General features: G+C 34.1%; 1 protein-coding gene across 18 annotated transcripts in view; it reads right to left on the bottom strand.

The window, feature by feature from the left end:
- LOC101889073 (polypyrimidine tract-binding protein 2-like) overlaps positions 1 to 21,040 on the bottom strand; it is a 420,192-nt gene that overhangs the window by 172,741 nt on the left and 226,411 nt on the right. For 11 of the 18 annotated variants that reach the window (XM_059119292.1, XM_059119290.1, XM_059119297.1 and 8 more), the window contains one exon: positions 20,139 to 20,198. The exons of the other annotated variants lie outside the window; for them this stretch is intronic. In XM_059119292.1, coding sequence (XP_058975275.1) covers positions 20,139 to 20,198 — 60 coding nt within the window. The remainder of the gene's footprint in view (positions 1 to 20,138; positions 20,199 to 21,040) is intronic. 18 annotated transcript variants of the gene reach the window in all.

Genomic DNA, 21,040 nt, shown 5'->3' with positions numbered 1-21,040 from the left:
AGAGGATCACAAAAATGGGAATATTTTTTTAAATGCTAACAGAATGAATAATTCGATTCAATATTTTAAGGAAGGATTATCAGAAGAATTGCCATGGTAATTTAAAGAGGAAATATATGTGGCGCCCAACGTGAGGCACTAAAACACTTACTTAGCTTTAAGAATATTTTTTGAAAAATAATCAGAACTATAATTGTGTATGTCTTCGGTACATCTTTAGGGACTTTTACAGCAGCAACTTCTTTTAGAATTTTAAATCGTGGAATATCCAAGTGGGTTTGAAGAGAGGGAATGGTAAATATATATAATGAAAATGATATTAGAACGTGGATTTTCATGAAACATATAAATTATCAGAAAGTGGGTAAATATAGATTTTTTTAGCATTTTTCTAGAAGGTCTGATAAATTTTTAAGGAAATACGAGAAATTATTTTTTTAACATTTTTCTAGAAAGACTTATAAAATTTAACGACATTTTTTTCAGGAACTATCAGAACACGATGGTTCTATAAAATAGTTTTGGAAAGGACAATAATAGAATGGGTTTCTTTCGAATACTTTTTACACGCCTTTTTTAAAGGCATTACCAATGCTTGGTTTCCAGCGTGGAACCTAGTTTTTATACAGAAAAGAAATGGAAGGACTGTCAAGAGTTATTTTTACGGATCGGATTAAATGTTTTATAAAAAATGTTATAAAAAATATTTAGTTAAAGGACCATCATAGCCCGATTTTTAAATAAAGAAATTTTTAAAATTATTTTTTTGATGAAAGGACAATCAGAGTTCGTCTATTATAACGAATATTGTTAGGAAGGGTCTTTGAAACGTTGTCCCATAATGACAATATACAATTAGTATGATAACTTTTAAAATGTTTAATTTTTAGCAATCTCTATATTTGTAGCAATTTCTCTCAATCTCACATATTCCATTCTTAAGCCTTGAAGTCAAAGTTCATACCATCTTTTTTTAATTTAACCATATGCGAAATTATTTTTATGCAAAGTCAATGAAAGGGCATGGTGCTGAAAGTTCATGTTAAACTCTCATCACTGAAAATTTCATCACACATTTATAAAGTTTTACATATTCACAGTTTTTGGTAACAAGAGCAGAACATGAGTTTTATGATTGCAAAGAGTCGGACTTTAGTTAGTAGTTGACGCTGCCTGGCTGACTGACTGACTGAATGCCAGTGTTAAGTGCTGGTATTTGTCATGGTAATAAGGTGTCACACTCACTCAGTCTCCCACATAGCATTAATGCACTCATGTGAACCTTGTGTGTACTGGACTGCATGCAGCAGCAGCCGTCGTAACACATTTATGCATTTTTAATTTACAGAATTTATAAGTTAAAAATATTAAATATTAATATTTACACCCTCAGTGCTTGGCTTTCCAACCGCATAGTTTTGTATGCAAAAAAAAGGATATTCCTACATGAGCTCATCCCTACACCATTCCACCCTTTCCCCTCTTTTTATACAAACTACATATTCTGTTCATGTCACACAGGACTATTTCAACTTGATTCGGTTTTACGAATTCAACCACATGTTTTCCATATCAATCATGACCATCATCATCAGCAGCAGCAGTGGGAGGGAGAGATTCAGGATCTGATCCTACACTCCCCCTCACACGCCAAACCAACAGTTATTTGTTGCAGTAAAATGAAACTTTGTTACAACTGTTTGTTTTGTAGTTGTAAAACAGCCCCAAAGTAAGGCGAGGTGCACACACAGTGTATGTGTATTGGTGTTTCTGTTGTCCAGGGTTTATGTTTTGAATAAATATATAAATAAGTAATAATGGCCAGTATTCACAACATCCATCCCTGGTATCCCCCCATAGACCATTTGGCAACATTGTCATCATGGAATTTTTAATTCCATTGTAGACATTTTCGGCCACCCCCTACCAGGTAAAATCATCTGTCATCTACATTACTTTCCTTGTGAACATGAACTGTTTTTGGCCAACGCATTAGCTTTGCAGAATTTGTCAGTAATCTGTCATTTTTAATAAAACGTTTCACAAATGGAATCTGTTGGGAAATTTTGAAATTGAAATGGCAGCAATATGAGATGCATGAGTGTGACTGAGATATTAAATAAAAAAATCTTTGAAAATAAAAATCATATAATTCATAAGCTAGAGTGAACCCAAAGAACATATAGAAATAAAAATAAATAAATTCATGAACATATATTTTAAGGTCTTTCTAGATTTTTTTATGGAGACCTGTTCTGTAATAACAAGTAAAAAAGCAGCTAAGCTCGACCAGGCTGAACTTTTAATACTCTCCACAAAACCTAAAAAATTAAAAAATGCGTCGAAATATTCAAAAATTAAATTATGAGGGAGCTAAAATTAACCGTTAAGAGAGAGCTATACGAAGACGTGGACCTGCATAAGTAATTTTCTATCATAGGTTGTAGAACGCATTATGAACTGGAAATACGAAGTTCCGGTGAATAATGTCGCTAAAATCATCAAAATACCGAATATCTGGAGGTACCGCTTTATGGGGGCTATACTGGCAAAATACACAACAGACGGACATTGATGAATCGACTTAGAATTTAACGCAGATCCAGACTATACCAATCTGTTTAAATATTGTGTCTGGAGTATTTTGGAAAGCAAGGTTGGCACTAAAAAATACCAAAGTGCTGATCACCTCAAGCAAGTGTTTCGCCGGGAATAGGCCAAAAAACCGCAGAGCAACATTCGGGCAACGTGTGAAGGTTTCATTAGCCGTTTGAAGGCCATAATTCGTGCCAAAGGTGACCAATTCGAATAAATCTAAACTTATTCTAAAATTTAATGCTATTTCCCACATTTTTTGCTTTCATTCCATAAAATTAAAAAAAAAAATAAATTATGGAGTTTGACTTTGTTGCAGTTTTTTATCTCACGCTGTATGTAGGGTCTAATATGAGTCTTTCGATGAGCTACAATCGGAATGACAAAGTTAATATATCCTCAATTTTTCCTCTTATTATTATATTTACAAAAGGGTATTCTTTCAAAGACTTGTAGAAGGGGAATTTTTAATTATTTCGAATTTTTTTTATATATATTTTCGAAAGAATCTCAGAGCCTTGTTTTCGTAAAGAATATTATTTTTTTCGGAAGGACTCTGAGAACCTGTTTTTTATAACCAATACTTGCTTTACTTTGAATGAGATATTTTATAATATTCGACAAGTTTGCGTTTTATGAGAGTTATTAGTTAAAATTTTGACCCGTTGAGGGGAAGGTTCCAAAAGCAGTAATACGATATTGTCCTTGTTCACAATATATCTTAAGTAGATAGAAGTATTGGGATATGCCGAGTTTGACCGTAATCGGATGCTTATTTTGCGTTTTACGAGCTTAATGAATATTCCCAAATTTTGACTCTTTATGAGGGAGGTACCAGATGGAGTGGACCGATATATTCCATTTTCACATCAGATCTAGAGCTAATAAAATATTGCGATGTGTGTAATTTGAAGACGATCGGACTCTTATATAACATTTTAGAACAAAAATTTTTTATTCACAATATTGAGCCTTTATGGGGGAGGTACTTGATGGAGTGCACCGACAAATATTAGGATATCCTAAGTTGAAGTCAAATCGGATTATCCTTTCTCTTTCGGTGCAATAAAATATTTTTTTGAAAATATCCAACTTTTGTGGGGGAGGTACCAGAAGGCTTTATGTTAATAAAAATATTGTGATTGAAGACAATCTTACTCTTAAATCACATTTTATAAGACTTATAATGATTGAAAATTCTGACCCTTTGTGGGGGAGGCACTTAATGGTTTGAACCGATATTGTCCATAAAAAATATTTGGATTTGCAAAGTTGGAGCAAAATCGGAATATACTTTCACTTTCTGTGCAGTAAATTATTATTTTTGAAAATTTCGACTTATGTGGGGTATGTACGAGAATAAGTGGATCGATTTTGCCCATCTGCGAACTCGATCTAAGTTTGACAATAATATTACGATGTACCAAGTTTGGACCAAATCAGATATTTCCTTCGGGAGCTATCGTGTGCACCAGCCAGACAGACGGATGGACATCGCTAGATCGACTCCAAATGTCCGGCAACGGATTTGGTCCAAAGTGATCTAGGGTCTAAAATCGTAATTGCGATGAGGCACGTTTGGACCGTATCAAATGATATATGAAGGGCTCACAGCTATACCGAACTAAGTCATAAAAACATAATTCGAAGATATTTAGAGGTAAAGTAAATGCACTGCCATTAATTTCTAGAAGGAATATTTTAGTCTACCAAAAGAAAATCTAAAAGTCTATATTCAAAATTAACTAATGATATTAATTTAAAATAAAAATAATTTAAATATGTAACTAAAAAAATATTCAAAATTAAAAAAATCTACTTTGGTTCATCATTACTCTGAATAAAATGTCAAGGTTTCATAGCTAAAGCGAACCAAGTCAAAAAAAATAAAATAAAGTATTCGTTATATGACTAAACATAGTTAACTTTAGCGATTAATTTCCCACTAGTTTCGGAGTTTTATTTTAAGTCATGTCTTGGTTTGGCAGCTGGCAGCTGCGGGTGCGGGTGCTTCTATTGTAATTGACAATTATTGTGTAAAATAAATTATTTTTTTTAAATAAATTAATATTAACAAGGACAAAGGAAAATTAAAGGTTTCAACTGTGGTAGAAATAAGAGGGTAAAGTCACACTATTATATGGTTACACCATAGTATGCAGGGTATATTACATTTGTAGTTCCGTTTGTAACTCCTCAAAATATACTAAAGATATCACTCTAGCATCCGAACGAAATGAAGTAGATTGATAAAATTTTACTCAAATGTGAATTATGTCTGTTGGACTTTTGGTATTGAAAATGGGGCATGTAGTTCCACGTCTTTGTATAGCCCCCATATAACGGTACCCCCCGATATGCGGTACTATTGCCGGAACTATTTCAAATTTAGTATTTGAAGTTCGTAATGAATACTACTGCCTATGACTGCAAATTGTCTGTGCAGGTGCACGTCTTCGTATAGCCCCTAATATATGGCTACATTCGGTATTTTTAAGATTTTAACAGAATTTTTAATGGATTTTAATTTTTTGAAAATTGCCAAATTTGTACCAAATGGTGGAGTGTATTCAAAGTTCGGCCCGGACGAACTTACTGGTTTTTTACCTTTTTTGTCAAAGTTATGCATTTGACAACATTTCATTGTCAAAATGTATATTTATAAATCCATTGTACATATAAATCAGATATGGGAATCTGCTTTCTAGGCAGGGAAATTTGACAGAGTAAATTACACAGAATTTAGAGTTGGATATGCTTATTTGAAATGTCTTTACCTTCCTAATTTTACCATGGTTTCAACAAATATTTACACATAAAAAATTCGTCATTTCCGTCTTCATCATTTTTGGGGCTGGCAAATATTCCTCATCTTCATTACTGGAAAAATCACAAGCACTGCTATTATTACTATCCATTTATAGAAAACACTGATTTTTTTTTAATATTGCTGAAAACTGAACGACAGTAAACACGTGCTCACTAATAGTACTGATTCAAAGTGAAACACACTGACTTGGTTCATTTTTGCTTTGAAAACAGTCGAAAATGACAGTCGTTGACTTAGGTTTTTTACCGTCATCTTTGGAACGAAAGACTTTTTGACATTGTGCCTTACAGGGTAAACAGAGTTTCCATATACGGGGACATTGGCACTAATTTCGGCATTTTTTATTTTTCATGACTTGGTTCGGTATAGCAGTGAGCCCTCCATATACCCTCTGTAGCCATATGACTGAGGGTGTAAATAGGATCTTCAACGTTGAACACAATCCTAGGTGCAGTATGATTTTCGCCATTTTCATGCCGCATAACTGTGGTATAACTTATACGCCACAGAGGTTGTTGACTGTGGCACAATCTTCTGCAATGACGTATGAGCAATGTCAACAGTCATAAGCTCCAATGAACCTTAAGGAAATATGAAAACCAATTTGCTGTGCGTTTGACCCAAAGGTCCAATATTTCTTTCCCCTATCATTAGTAATAAAAAAAATCTTCAACAAATGCTTACTTCATATTTTGTTGGTTTGCTAACAATATTAAAATCATCATTGTCGTCATCAGCAGCAGCAGAGATTGACAATGTTGGGGCAAAAAAGAGTTACATATTGTCGTCGTTATCATTGATGTGAAGTGATTTAAACAACAAAGTCAAAGGAGAAGCACTGATTTAAAAACAACAACATTCTCATGCACACATAGCGACGCACAGCGATGTCCTCAAAATGCTACAAACGATGTGCAACAATGTGCATAATTTTTTGTTAGTGTGCGACACAATTTTCCTCGTCTATGCTGCTGGAGGAAAAAAAAACACGAGAGGAAAAATACACACAGAAAACAAAGTTTGGATTTATGAGTGCTTTGGCAAATGGATGAATGTTGCATGAGTTGCTGTTGCAACTGCCACTGCTGCCGATGCTGTTGCAAAGCAAATAAAAAGTTAACAACATTTTATGTGTTTGAATTGAGTTGGCTGGCTGGCTTGCCTTTGGTTTTGATTTTCTAACCAAACAATGGTTGAAATTAAATTATTTGGACGCGACAAAATGCAAGCAGTTGAAACTGCAACAAAACTACGAGTATTGTAGTGGCAGCAGTCGTAGTAGCAGTAAGTGGTCGATGCTAGTTGTCTACAAACTGCTAGAGAAAAACACGGAGCAGCAGGACTATATCAAAAGTCCAGAGGCCATTGTGAGCAAGCGACGTTTTTTAGTTTAGTTTTTACCCCTCTCTCTCTCTCTCTCACTCACTCAACACAATCACAGAGTAAGTATTAGAAACTTTGGGTGCACTACAAACACTTGTTTCAGTTGTTGTCTTGTTTCTGTGAGTTTGTGTGCATTTACCTCCTTTCCAACAAAATAAAGCAAATATAAAGTTAAGAGTTTTATTTGTTTATGTTGCAATCCAGGAAATGTTGTTGTTTTTTTTCACATTTCTTACCTAGATTGGATTTTTTCTATTTTAATTTATTTTATTCAAAGGAAGGTGCATCCGGGAGCCTATGACCCCAAGATAGAACCATCAATTAGAATATTTAATTATTTCTCTAAATGGATTTCTTAACCAGTAGCGAAGTTCAGAGGCAAGAGGTGGAACGTTCTTTTACTTATGCAAGAAAAATTAATAATAATAATAATAATAATAATAATAATAATAATAATAATAATAATAATAATAATAATAATAATAATAATAATAATAATAATAATAATAATAATAATAATAATAATAATAATAATAATAATAATAATAATAATAATAACAGTAATAATAATAATAATAATAATAAAATAATAATAGGTTTATAAAATTTTAGTCAAATGGGTATCTGCAGGACTTTTGGCATAATGGAACCCCACTTTTTCGGTATTTTGATGATTTTAGCGACATTATTCACCGAAAATGTTTTAAATTTGGTATTTGAAGTTCATAATGGATACTATAGGCTATGACAGAAAATTGTCTGTGCAGGTCCACCTCCTCGTATAGCCCCCATATAACGGTACCTCCCGATATTCGTTATTTTTATGATTTTAGAGACATTATTCATCGGAATTGTTTCAACTTTGGTATTTGAAGTTCGAAATGGATACTACAGCCTATGACAGAAAATTATCTGGGCAGAGAATTGCCAAATTCATTCAAATGGTGGAGGGCACTGAAAGAATGGCCCAGTGATGATTTCATGAGAATTTAGTTTATTCTTCTTTGAATTTAGACCGTTTTCCGACCACAAACTCTGGGACCTTCTCAACATCTGAAATATGAAATGATTCCCTTGAAAAATAATATTCCAAAGAAACAAAGCAAAACTTGAACAATTTGCGACTCAAAATCTTTCAACGAAATTGGCTACTTTAAGTAGCAAAACTCAATTTGCTTCACTACCCCGCAAAGTTATAGTTGTGACTTTGGTTCTCTAGTTTTCAACAGCTTACAAAGCGTGGGACAGAGAGAGAAAGAGTGCAAGCGGACATCAAGTCGTTGGCCTCGCCAACATCACACATTTGTGAGGGGTAACCAAAAGTCAACTGTTTTTGTTTCCTTTTCTGCTGTTGAAAGAAAGTAAATACTTGAAACCCAAAGCCAGAATAGTAACCAGCATCAGTCAAATGTCTCTATATATATGTGTGTGTGTGTGTGCGTGGAAAGGAGAATAAGTGTATGTGTGTCTGTGTGAAATAAGGTTTCTGTTTCAATTTTTTCCCACACATTGTTTGTAAGCATTTGTTTGTTTACTACTTTCATTCATTCTCGTTTTGTTTTCTAGTTTGCCTTACATGTGTCCCCATGTGTCCTTGTAGTCATGAACATCCATGCACATGTGTATGTGTGGACGTGCATATGTATAGGATATATATATGTATATACATCTCTACTAGTGTTCTGTCCGTGTGTCTGTCTGTATGCATGCCGTTTTCTTGAAATAGTTTTTAATACTTTTTGTTAAGTTCTAACAATGTTTGTTTTTATTTGCAACAAGTCAACAGTAGTTAGAAACTAAGAGGGGTAAATATGCGCTTTCCTTGTTGCTGGCACTGTGTTGTTGTTTCTCCTCTGCTTCTTCTTCTTCTTTCCGTAAGCTTTTTTATTTAAGTTATTACAATTGTTGCTGTTTCAAGTTTTCTTTCTCAACTCTTATTCAATGTTGACAATTGATTTTCTGAATACCATATAAATGTTAACTTTATTGCTTTTGTTATTTAATTTTGCAGATTAGAATTTTGTAAATAAAAAAAGAAGAAAAACGGGCAACAAATGGTTGAGCAAAAGTTTTCAGTGGGTGATAATTTTGAATAAATGCAAATTAAGAAATTTGAATATGTAAATAAAAAAAAAAAAAAAATATGAGTAGGGGATGGTTGATTAAAAGTTGTATTTATTGTGTATGTGAAATACTTAAATGCTACACTAACACACCCAGAGTAATCACATTCGTCGGAAATTTTAATGGAAATTTCAAAAAGGCTGTAGGGCAACAGCCTCTTTACTCTCCAATCTTTGTTACAATACATCCCTAAATGAGTTAAAAACTCATTGTAGCAATTACTCTGGGTTTCTTGATTATTCTGCGTTGGGCGCCATTTCCATTTATGGAATTAGAGGTATTTGGCCACCTCTCACTATGTTTCACATTAGACATAGACAATAGACATTTAATATTTTCTTAAAATTATGTCCGGCTTTCTTTTCATACCAGCATTGTAACATTTCCTTAAAAATCATATGAAAATCATATTATTATTATTATTATTATTATTATTATTATTATTATTATTATTATTATTATTATTATTATTATTATTATTATTATTATTATTATTATTATTATTATTATTATTATTATTATTATTATTATTATTATTATTATTATTATTATTATTATTATTATTATTATTATTATTATTATTATTATTATTATTATTATTACTATTACTATTACTATTATTATTATTATTATTATTATTATTATTATTATTATTATTATTATTATTATTATTATTATTATTATTATTATTATTATTATTATTATTATTATTATTGTTATTATTATTATTATTATTATTATTATTATTATTATTATTATTATTATTATTATTATTATTATTACTATTATTATTATTATTATTATTATTATTATTATTATTATTATTATTATTATTATTATTATTATTATTGTTATTATTATTATTATTATTATTTAATTCGGAACCACTTTTTTATTATCCCACATACAGGGTGAGACAAAAAAAAACTGCAACAAAGTCAAACGCCATAATTTGTACATTATTTTATTTTATTTTTTTAATTTCGGAAATAGCAAAAAATTTTGGAACAAGTTTAGATTTGTTTGCAATGGTCACCTTTGGCACGAATTATGACCTTCAAATGGCCAATGAAACCGTCACACGCTGCCCGAATGGTGCTCTGCGGTATTTTCGCCCATTCCCGATACTTTGGTATTATTTAGTGACAACCTTGCTGTCCAAACTACACCAGACAAAACAGTCCAACGGATTGGTATCTGGAGATTTTGGTGGCCACTGTGCGGCCAAAATGTTTGAGTGCCCAAGGCTTTAAGACACCCTCCAGAATATTTTCGAGATAATATTCGGCATTTATTTCGATTAATACGAGCGGAGAGCGAACATCTGTTGTTATGGCGGCCCACACCATGACAATGGCCGGCGCTTGAGTTCTGGTGACCAACCAAAGGTGCACATTTTCAGCTGACCTATTTGGCAAACACGATCATTTAGTTTGTTTATAAACTGCTGGACAACGAATGTTTTCTCATCGGAGAAAACCAAATTCGGCAGTTCACCACTTTCGGCAAAGCGAAGAAACTCTTTAGCTCTTTTGAGTCTATTTTCTCTCTGTTGCGGTGTAAGTTCTTGCACTTTTATTAATTTCAAAGGCTTTACCTCGAACTCATTTTTCAATATTTGCCGAACGGAATATATTGATATGTTCAACTCACGAGCCATTTTTTGGCCACTGCGACAGAGGTTTCGATCAAGTCGCTTCTTTACTTTTCGCAGCATTTCTGCTGATGTTCCGTCCACTTTCTTTTCCCGAAAAATTCTCACCAAAATACTTTTGTACCCTTGTAAAAAATATAATGAGCTGTCACTGGAATAATTTAAACAATTGTCGGACGAATGGCTTAGAAATGACAGCAGTCTGAAGTTGGTTGCAGTTTTTTCATCTCACCTTGTAGACACCACTTTGGGCGCCATTCATGATTCTCCTTAGAACCCCTTTCTTAATTTTTCAGAAATTCGCATTTCTGAAGATAATTCTAATAAGGCCGGGTAAATAATTTCCAATTGGGCGCCAATTGGAATCGAACTAAAACATAAATTTATTACACTTTTCTTTATCCATTGCCTAATGGACCAATTAGCATGTCAATTCCAATTTACCCAGAGGAACCATATTGCCTCGTCGTTTAAATACCCTGACATATATCATAAATTTCACAGATTTCAATATATTTAAATATACTGGTCAATTGTTCCTACTCTGCCCAAATCTTTGTCAAATTAACTAATACAAATTAATTCGGTTTAGTAGGTTCCCACAAGTTAGGCGCCATCATACGACAAACTAATAACTTCAGCCCATCACTCTTTGTGTTTAATGTTTAAATATACAATTACAGGTTGGGCGCCACTTCTGCTTGATCATTCCTCCTCACTAATAAAAATCTAAACGAGTTGGCCTATTGAATCTTCAGTGCAAAGTGTGTTCGAAATCGCATCCCTAGACAAATTGATAATTAACTGTAACAATTATGTTGATTTCCTTGATTGCCAAACGTTGGGCGCCACTTCCTTGTATCATATGGAAAACTTCGCCCCCGCCTCTCCTTGTGTCTAATATTCAAATTAACAATTGAAATATTTTCTTAAAATTGTATTGCGTTCATAATTTTTATCTATCCTCCGCTCTCTCCTTCCTTCGTCCTCTCCATTTCGGCTCATATTTAGACAAAATATTCATACCACCATAGCGACTGTTTCCTCTTAACATTTCGTAAAAAATCGTTTAAAATAATTACACTTCAGCAAATGATGACGACGGCAGTCACTCTCTGTGTCAGTCACAAAAAATATGTACATATATATGCCATAACAAATTTTGAAATAATGAACAATTTTTTCTTTCATAATTTATTTAACAAAGAATCAAAATAAATACCTCAGACGTCGAACGTCTAAGAAGATAGGAGAAGTCAGACAGTCAGTCAGTCATTCCATCAAACATACATAGTCAGCCACCATGCTATGCTTTGTTTTCTAGGCAGAGATAGATGTTTTCTGACAAAAGAAAACAAAACGGAATCATTGGTGTATAGACCGAAAAAGCAAAATAAAATAAAAAATATCCTGTCATATGAAAAGGATATGTGTATAGAATGTGTAAAATCCCCACGTCCCTTTCTTTACACATTTAAATGAATGAACGAACACGAATAATGATGACGACGAAGGTTCTACAAAAAAAAAAAAAAAAAAAAAAAAAAAAAAAAAAAACTTAGAACGAGACTTTCAAAATACGAATACAAATTTGAAAACAATGCATCATGTTTTTCGTAGTAATGTGACTTGGCAATGTTGAGAATGAATTATGTGTATGAGTGGTGGTAGCGAAGGGTGGCCGGGGAAGCGAAAGCAGAATATTTTCAATGAAAATCATGTGCTTTGCCAGGTTGTTTTGCTTGTAATATTAAGGAGTGATGCTTGAAACAAAACACTTGACCCGACATGGAGTTACTGTCTCTACAAAGGATGACAAATATTAAAAAAAAAATATGGGAAATATTAAAAAGACTGACTTTGTTGAAAACTCTTTCAAATTTTTAAATTTTTATTTTCCAGAAATCCAACACGGGAAGAAAGCCAACAACGACCATTAATTATGCCCATGTTTTGTACTTGGTTACTTAAAACCTCCGATAAACACCCGCCGTCTATCAAAAATTGAAATCCTAAAAGAGCGTACAAACGTAGTATTGAGAATGATAACCTCAAGCATTTATTTGACTCATTTTGGGTACTTTTACAAAATGGGATAGGTGGGTTGCACCCACACACACACGCACACAAAGGCATCAATTTACACCACACATCTACCCATTCAACCACCTACCTCTACCCTTCAACCCATTCCAACCAATTTCCAACTAACTGCCATTTGCAAAATCTATGATGACGTGAATTTTGTGTTGTTAATGTTCTGTGCGTTTGTGTTAGTGAGCCCGCTGCTCGTAGTCCTGCAGGCTATTGTGTGTTGTTGAAACTGTCGTTATTTCTATTTTCTGTCTGTTTTTTTTTTTTTGAGTCCTTTTCTTTTGTGTGTTCATGTGTTGTCAAAAATGCGCAAATTGAAATAGAATATATGACTAGAGGACAAATTATCTTATAATTTACGTAACATCTAACAACAGATGCCTGACTGCCTGCCAGCCAGCCAGCCTGGCCAAGGCACATAACATGTTAGCTGCTAGCTCATCGTTTGCCCTTTGCTGTCTACATTATGTGTCAGTTACACTAGAACACCTTTTGCTGTAATAGCAACAGCAGCAGCAGCAACAACAACAAATGAGTTGTTTCTTTGTCGAAATATTTTGAAGCTTTAAATTTGTGATTGAAGTACAGATTGGGGAAAATTCAAATTAAAATTATTTGGATTAAATCTATCCATAGGCTTAAATCAATAAAAAACATACTTTTGGATAACAGCCTGCAAAAAAAAATCAATAAGAACCAGTACAGAAAGTCTTAAAGTCGGGCGGGGCCGACTTTATGATACCCTATACCACTTTGCTAATTTAGTAGTACTCCGCATAAAAATTAAAAGTTTTTATGGGAGAATTCAATCATACACGCTATGATTATATTTATAATTTAAAGGAATAAATATGTCGAAGCTTTTGTATCTTTTAAATTCGGACTTGTATTGCCCATTTGGTGCACAAATAATTTAAAATCGAATAAAAATATATATAGGAGCTATATTCAAATCGGAACCGATCTCGATAAAATTTGGCAAAGATATTTCTAAGCTGTATTTGATATATTTCCCTGAATATCGTTGTTACGGAGTGCATATTACGGCTGTGGGTAACAAATATAACAAATCGGATGAACAGTATATATGGGAGCTATAGCTATATCTGAACCGATCTTCACCAAATTTGACATACTAGCTTCTACACTCAATTCGGTCGTAAGTGCCAAATTTCATCCAATTTGGGTAAGTATTAGACGTTTGGTGCACAATCAAAGGTAAATCGGACGAAGTTCTATATGGGAGCTATATCCAAATCTGAACCGATCTCGATAAAATTTAGCAAATATATATGTGAGCTGTATTTGATATATTTCCCCATATATTGTTGTTATAGAGTGCATATTACGGCTGCGGAGGACAAAAATAACAAATCGGATGAACAATATATATGGGAGGTATAGCTATATCTGAACCGATTTCGATAAAATTTATCATACTTATTTTCAGGTCAAATCTGATCGTACGTGCAAAATTCCATACTATTCGGACTGATATTACACGTTTGGTGCACAATAAAAGGAAAATCGGACGAAGATATATATGGGAGCTATATCTAAATTTTGACCGATTATCTCAAATTTCAATAGGTTCCTCCTTGGGCCAAACAAATGATTTGTGCAAAATTTCATCTGAATAGGGCAATAAATGCGAACTGTACTTTGTTTACAAAAATACATGGCGGACGGACATGCATAAATCAACTCAGAATGTGATTCTATGCAGATCATCAAAAGGAACTATAGGTCTATCTCGTTTCCTTTTGCCTGTTACAAACAAATGCCCAAGGACAAGGACCCTGACCACCAATGGTCGTTCTCCGCTCGTATTAATCGACCGTGGCATCAGAAAAAATTCCGAATATTATCGCGAAAATGTTTTGACCAAAGTGTCGATCACCTCAAGCAAGCGCTTTGCCGGCCACGATTTAAAAAACCAGCCAAAACGTTTTTTTTGCAATATACACTTCCTATTAACGACTTTTACAATAACTTTGGCCAAAAAGGTAGCCTATCTATAAAAAAAAAACGACCATAACAATATAATTATGGGACGAGGATAGGATAAATGAAAAATTAGTCAAAGGATTAAGCAAGGATATGATACTAATTTACATTATCACTGCTAATTGTAAAATAAAGCTTAAAAACATATGTCTTCCAAGCACTCCTTGTGTTCCTCTCTCTCTCTCTCTCCCATCAACAGGGACATTTACCTTTTGGCCTTGGGGACTAAAACTAAATTAATCGCCTATTAAAGCTATAACTATTTATGATATTACAATGAAAGCAACAAAAATGTCTAATTTAATTACCATAAGGCTAAACCAACCAACCATTAAACAACTGCCGGCTGTCTATTAAAAAAAAGCTAACAAAAGTTGTTGGCCTTTAACTGAGCTTTTACTACCTTAACTAACTAAATTCGTGACAATTCAAGGACAACGCCGTATGTGGCGGAGAAACCGAACATAGCTTCGATTTGTATAAAGGCAATAACAATGAAATTGATAGAGTTCAAATAACAGAATGAGAGAGGTGTAGAGGACATACAAGTTAGGCAGCAACTAAGAAGCTGTAACAAAAGATTTTCGCCCCAAGCAAAACCACTACCTTTGAACAATCACCGCCGACCGCCAATCTCCTCGTTTGGGAAATCCTTTTTGTGTGCCTTACCTACCAACCAAATGAAAGGAAAACATAGAGGCTAAAATCCGAGTATTTATCTCAATGAGCGAGTGAGTGAATGGCAAGTTGCTTGGTTTTCGGTTTGTTTCTCTATTAACTTGCCTATTATATAATAAAGAAGATGGAGTCGACGATTAAATGGGTGGTATCTACGCATGTATTGGTAAAGAGGGTAACTAAGAAAAAAGGCTGGCTTTTGCTTTTATTATTTGCAAGAACAAAAGGATGATTTGGTAATGGCGGGAATGGGGGTAGAGGTTATCTTTTTGTTAACAGAAATTCTTAAGCAACAAAAGCAAAAAACTACAACAACAATGCAGTGGAGAAAATAACAACAACAGCGGTACTAACAATGAACCTGTAAACCTTTTATAATGAGTTTAAGCTATTAATTAATTGAATTCAATTTGACAAATTATTGTGGCCAGAAGGGAAAGGCGTAGAGATAGATGTCTGCAGGAGGAGATCTCAAAATGTTTTAATTAGAAATCTAAGAACGTTTCTTACTTAGCTCAACTCTTTTGAGGTCTCGGTGAGTGTGTGTGTGTGTCTGATTTTAAAAAGAAAAGTCAATTAGATAAAGAGTAAATGTATTTTTGCAAAATAGACAAAGAAACAAAAAAAAGCTAAATATCATTATCCTTTCATCAAAAATTCTTGAGATGACCTTTTTTGATGCTGTTGTTGTTGTTGTTGTCACCCTTGCAATTCCTAAGTAATTTTTCAAGTATTTTTATGTTTTAACACAAAAATGTCTCTGGACAAGAGAAAAGAAGAAGGGCATAAAGGATATCGCCATTGATGCCTTCTTAGACTTCATTTATCCAATGGCACATAAAAAGGATTGCTTTTCGTTTGGTTGTCCACAAAAAAAAAAATAAAATAAAAAAAACTTAGGTTCCTTGACAAAATAACAAGGGAAACGTAGGGAAGAGAGAAGGAGGAGAGGAATTGAGAAAGCGCACAAGGAGAAAAGCCATAATTCTGGCAAATTATCATCAGAGATGGTAAGTTTAGAACTCCATCGTTTTATTCAATATTTTAATATTGGAAGACCTTCTATAGGTCTTCTATGTCTGGATGAAATTTTATGTGTCTTTTATGTCCACACGACATCCGATGGGTCTTCTATGCCTAGAAGACCTCCTATTTGACCTCTATGTCTAGAAGACCTCTTATTGGACTTCTATATCTAGAACACTTCCTACGGTTATGTTATGTCTAGAACACCTCCCATGGATTGTCCATGCCTAGTAGACCTCTGGGTTTTATGTGCCTAGTCTTCCTTGCAAATAAGACATTTTATGGGCCTTCTGGGTATGAAAGACCCTGGATGAAATTGTATGTATATTTTATGTCCACACGACATCCGGTGGGTCTTCTATGCCTAGAAGACCTCCTATTTGACCTCTATTAATAGAAGACCTCTTATTGGACTTCTATATCTAGAACACTTCCTATGGTTATTTTATGTGTAGAACACCTCCTATGGATTGTCCATGCCTAGTAGACCTCCTCTGGATTTTCTGTGCCTAGACTTCCTTGTAAATAAGACATTTTATGGGCCTTCTGGGTATGAAAGACCCTCTGTAGGTCTTCTATGGGAAAACGTTCTATTGGACTTCTATGTCTAGAAGACCTCTTATTGTACTTCTATGTCTAGAACACCTCCTATGATTCTTTTATGTCTAGAACACCTACTACGGATTTTCAATGCCTCCTAGACCTCCTTTGAACCTTCTATGCCTAGAAGATGGTATTTTTTATGACTAGAAGATCTCCCTTCTATGTGTAGAAGACCTTCTAAAGGTCTACTGCGAATAGAAGACCCTCTGTAGGCCTCTGTGCATAGAAGATCTTCTATAGGCCTACTGGCTTCCGGAGTTCAGTAGATTTTCAAAAAGTTTAGACATTCTTCTATTGGGATCTAGGAGTGTGTTTTTTTTTTTTTTTTTTTTTGAGTTACGCTTTCCCATCCCTGATTGTAACTAATACTCAGACAGAAATCTCCATGCTGTAACTAAACGAAAAATGACAGCCAATTCCCTGGCCAAACACCCTCCCTTCCTACCTTTCCTCCTCTCTCAATTTCTTCGAATGTTATGAGATCCTAGAAACATATCTAATAATACGAATTAAAGGTAACGAAATATGCTCGCTTATTGGATTGTAAGATGGTAAGATACTTAAAATGCATTCAGCAACAGCTAGCCAAACCAGCACACAAACACACATATATACACCACAAGGACCTCTAGTCGAGGAGTAGCTTTGTTCCTTTGGTTGGTTGCATGATGGCCCAACAACATCTTCTTGGCAAATAATGACAGCAACAAAGAGCAAAAAAATATATAAAATAAGTGTCTCATCTTTTAACACAACATCATAAGGAGTATCAGACAGCCAGCCAGCCAGCCAGCCCGGTTCGAGTCCTGACACAAAGGTAGTCAGTCGAACGGCAAACGTTCAAACAGGTAGCAATTGCAGTAATAGTGGAGTGCAAAAGTTTAATGTTAAATATTTTATGAAATATCAAAAATGGGGGAGAAGAAAACGAATATGGAAACCCATTCATAAGACATCAACACAGGCTTGCCACTTCCAACGAAGATGTGGGGGGAGGTTGATTCAAACATATATTGAAACTATAGTGGATTTTATGGAAAAAAAATGCAGGTGACATATATACAAGTGTGTGTGGATGTGTGTAGTGCTAAAGCACAAGGAACGCCAGAGATGATAGTTTCAACAGTCAAGAACCCTGGCAAGCTGCTGAAAATCTCACACAGACTATATTTACAGTTATCAAATCGTACATATACAACAAACGCGCATTTGCACAGATATTGTACCTCTCTCAGGTTAGAGGGGAGCAAAAGAGGTATGGCGGGAGGAGTCCTGAAGTATTATTTGGTCTATAAATACACCTACATACATACATGCATCCATCTCTGCAGCCATCAACCATACGTAGTTTATATGTATATAGCTATTAAATGAGAAAACGGATTCGTCATCCTTGCTTGATGGCTGAAGTGAGAGCATGTATGGGCGAGAGTGTGTGATCTTCAACAGACGAAGAAGGATAAGTGCACAGCAGCATTCACAAACAAAAATGCAACCAACAAACCAGCCAGCCAACGAACGAACAAAATCAACGCACCAGGATACAACGAATGGGTTTATTTAAAATTCAATTATGGTCTGGCAAAGCGGAAAATATGAGCAAGTAGTATACAACCCATACACACACACACACACTCACATAATAATAGTGAAATTCATATATTGTACCGAGAAACACACTCGCACACATTTGCAATGTCATTCATTTATGCCACCATGGCCCGGATTCACATTCGTATTTTGGTTTGTATTTATTATTGTATACAAACAATGTCCTTACATGTATGCGTGTTTGTGTGTTTGTGTGCGTGTGTGCGTGCGGAAACATGAGGGACACCATTTTGCCATCACAATGGCAAGGAATATTACGTAGCAAATTTAAATGGTCATTGGATAATGCCTGAAGATTTCACAATGACCTGGGAAGAAGCCGCCAACAAAGGTCGTGAGAAGTAATTTTTGCTTCCAGCGGCATAAAGCAGCTTTTCAAAAGGCAAGACAATTTTGAGGTTTATTATTAATGAATATTGGTCCTGAAATAAAATAAGGACACAAATACCCTGAAAGTCTAAATGACAGTAAACATCAACTAAACTTGAATCTTGGCCGAACTTTGAATACCCTACACTATTTGAACCGAATTTGGCAATTTTCAAAATCCGTTAAAAAATTCTGTTAAAATCTTAAAAATACCGAATGTAGCCGTTATATTAGTGTCTATACGACGTCGAGGACCTGCGTAGGCAACTTTTGTGATAGGACATTATAATATTCAAATGCGAAACTTAAGAAAATGGTGAAAATGTAGCTAAAATCATCAAATTATCGAATATTAGGAGGTACCGTTATATGGGGGCCATACGAAGACCTAGACCTGCACAGACAATTTTCTATTAAATGCTGTAGTATCCTTTACGAACTTCAAATATCAAATTTGAAATAATTCCGGTGAATAATGTCGCTAAAATCATCAAAATACCGAATATCAGGAGATACCGTTACAGTGTTCGGAAGCTAGAGTGATTTCCACAGACGAATAGACGGACGGAGATAGAATTTCATGCTGATCAAGAATATATGTACTTTGTGGGGTCTATCATGAATTTTTCGAGTAGTTACAAACGGAATGACAAACTTAATATACCCTCCATACTATGGTGGAGGGTATAAAACTGATTCAAAAATCTCCAACTGGGTGCTTTACCAAAACACTATTTGATCCTACTATCATGCGCACGAATACTCCTCGGCCGAGTGTTAGCCGCTTGGAAGACAAACGAGAGTAGCTCGAAGTCGTATTGTTCACGGATATGCATATCTCCAGAACATGAAAGCATTTAGAAATTCAATGCCATTTTGGCATTTTTTTTTAGAAAAGTATTTCTGTGGCCTCAAAAATGGCAGCAAAAAAACCAAATTTTTACAAATTTTAATAGGAAAATTTGGCTGATTAATTATTTTCCGATTGGTCAGAATGTCGATTTTAATATTTTCTGTTCCCTTACTTTCTAGGCAAAGTAGTTCTCTTTTATTAGTTTTTTCACAATTGAATAAGTGGCAGAGAGGGATTCCAAAACTCCCGTTTTATCCCCTTTTAAATCACAAAATAAAAGACAACTTAAAATCTATTATCGTGTGGCTTACCAAATAATTGAGTTTATGTAAAAATAGTTGTTGTTGCGGTAGTTGGTCTTCAATTCTTACCTAAAATGAGACAAAAGACAGGGAAAAACAAATTTTGAGTATTGAGTGAATATTAAATGAAAATAGAATAAAAAACAACAAATTTTAAGAGTGATGACAACATACATACAAATATATTTGATTTAATACATATTTAAATGGTTTCAAAGATAAACAGATAAAGAGTGTGATAAAAAATAATAAAAACATCAACAACTTAATATTTAGAAAATATTTGGAAATTAAGAGAGATTATATACATGTACACAAATACATACATATAATGAAGAATACACACACATAGATAAATAAGGTTACATTTATCTGTGTAACCTGCTAGGCATAATGGAAATCAGTTACTACAACTAAGAAGAATGAACTTCTATTCAGAAAAATATATGCCGTAGGTATCCTAGGCAGAAAATAGATCAATTAAAAATTTGGGTATTACAAATTTAAAGTATATATCCTATAACTGAGCTGCACGAACTCATCAAAAATGTAAATTTTAGTTACATACATACACCCCCAAGAGATCAGGAAATATATAAGCGGGAGTAAAACATATAGCGGTATACTAAATAAAAATAAAAACCATAACGTCACGTTGGGCGCCACTTTAAATATACATTATGTGGATAAAAATGTGGTTAAACACCACACCTACCATTAGTTGTCTACTACGACTTCTACAATATCTTGAATGACTCCCAAAAGCATTGTAAAACCCCAACATATCAGGACGAATACAAGAATTAAAATTGTTAAAAATTTGAAAAATAAATAAATTATAAAATAAAATTGTGTCACTTTACGTTGGGCGCCACCTGAAAAAGTAACGATACGCAAGTAACAGAAAACAA

Source organism: Musca domestica, unplaced genomic scaffold, assembly GCF_030504385.1.
Source record: "Musca domestica strain aabys unplaced genomic scaffold, Musca_domestica.polishedcontigs.V.1.1 1, whole genome shotgun sequence".
Lineage (NCBI taxonomy): Eukaryota > Metazoa > Arthropoda > Insecta > Diptera > Muscidae > Musca > Musca domestica.
The sequence above is the reverse complement of the archived record's forward strand: the minus strand, read 5'-3'. Positions and strand labels throughout refer to the sequence as shown.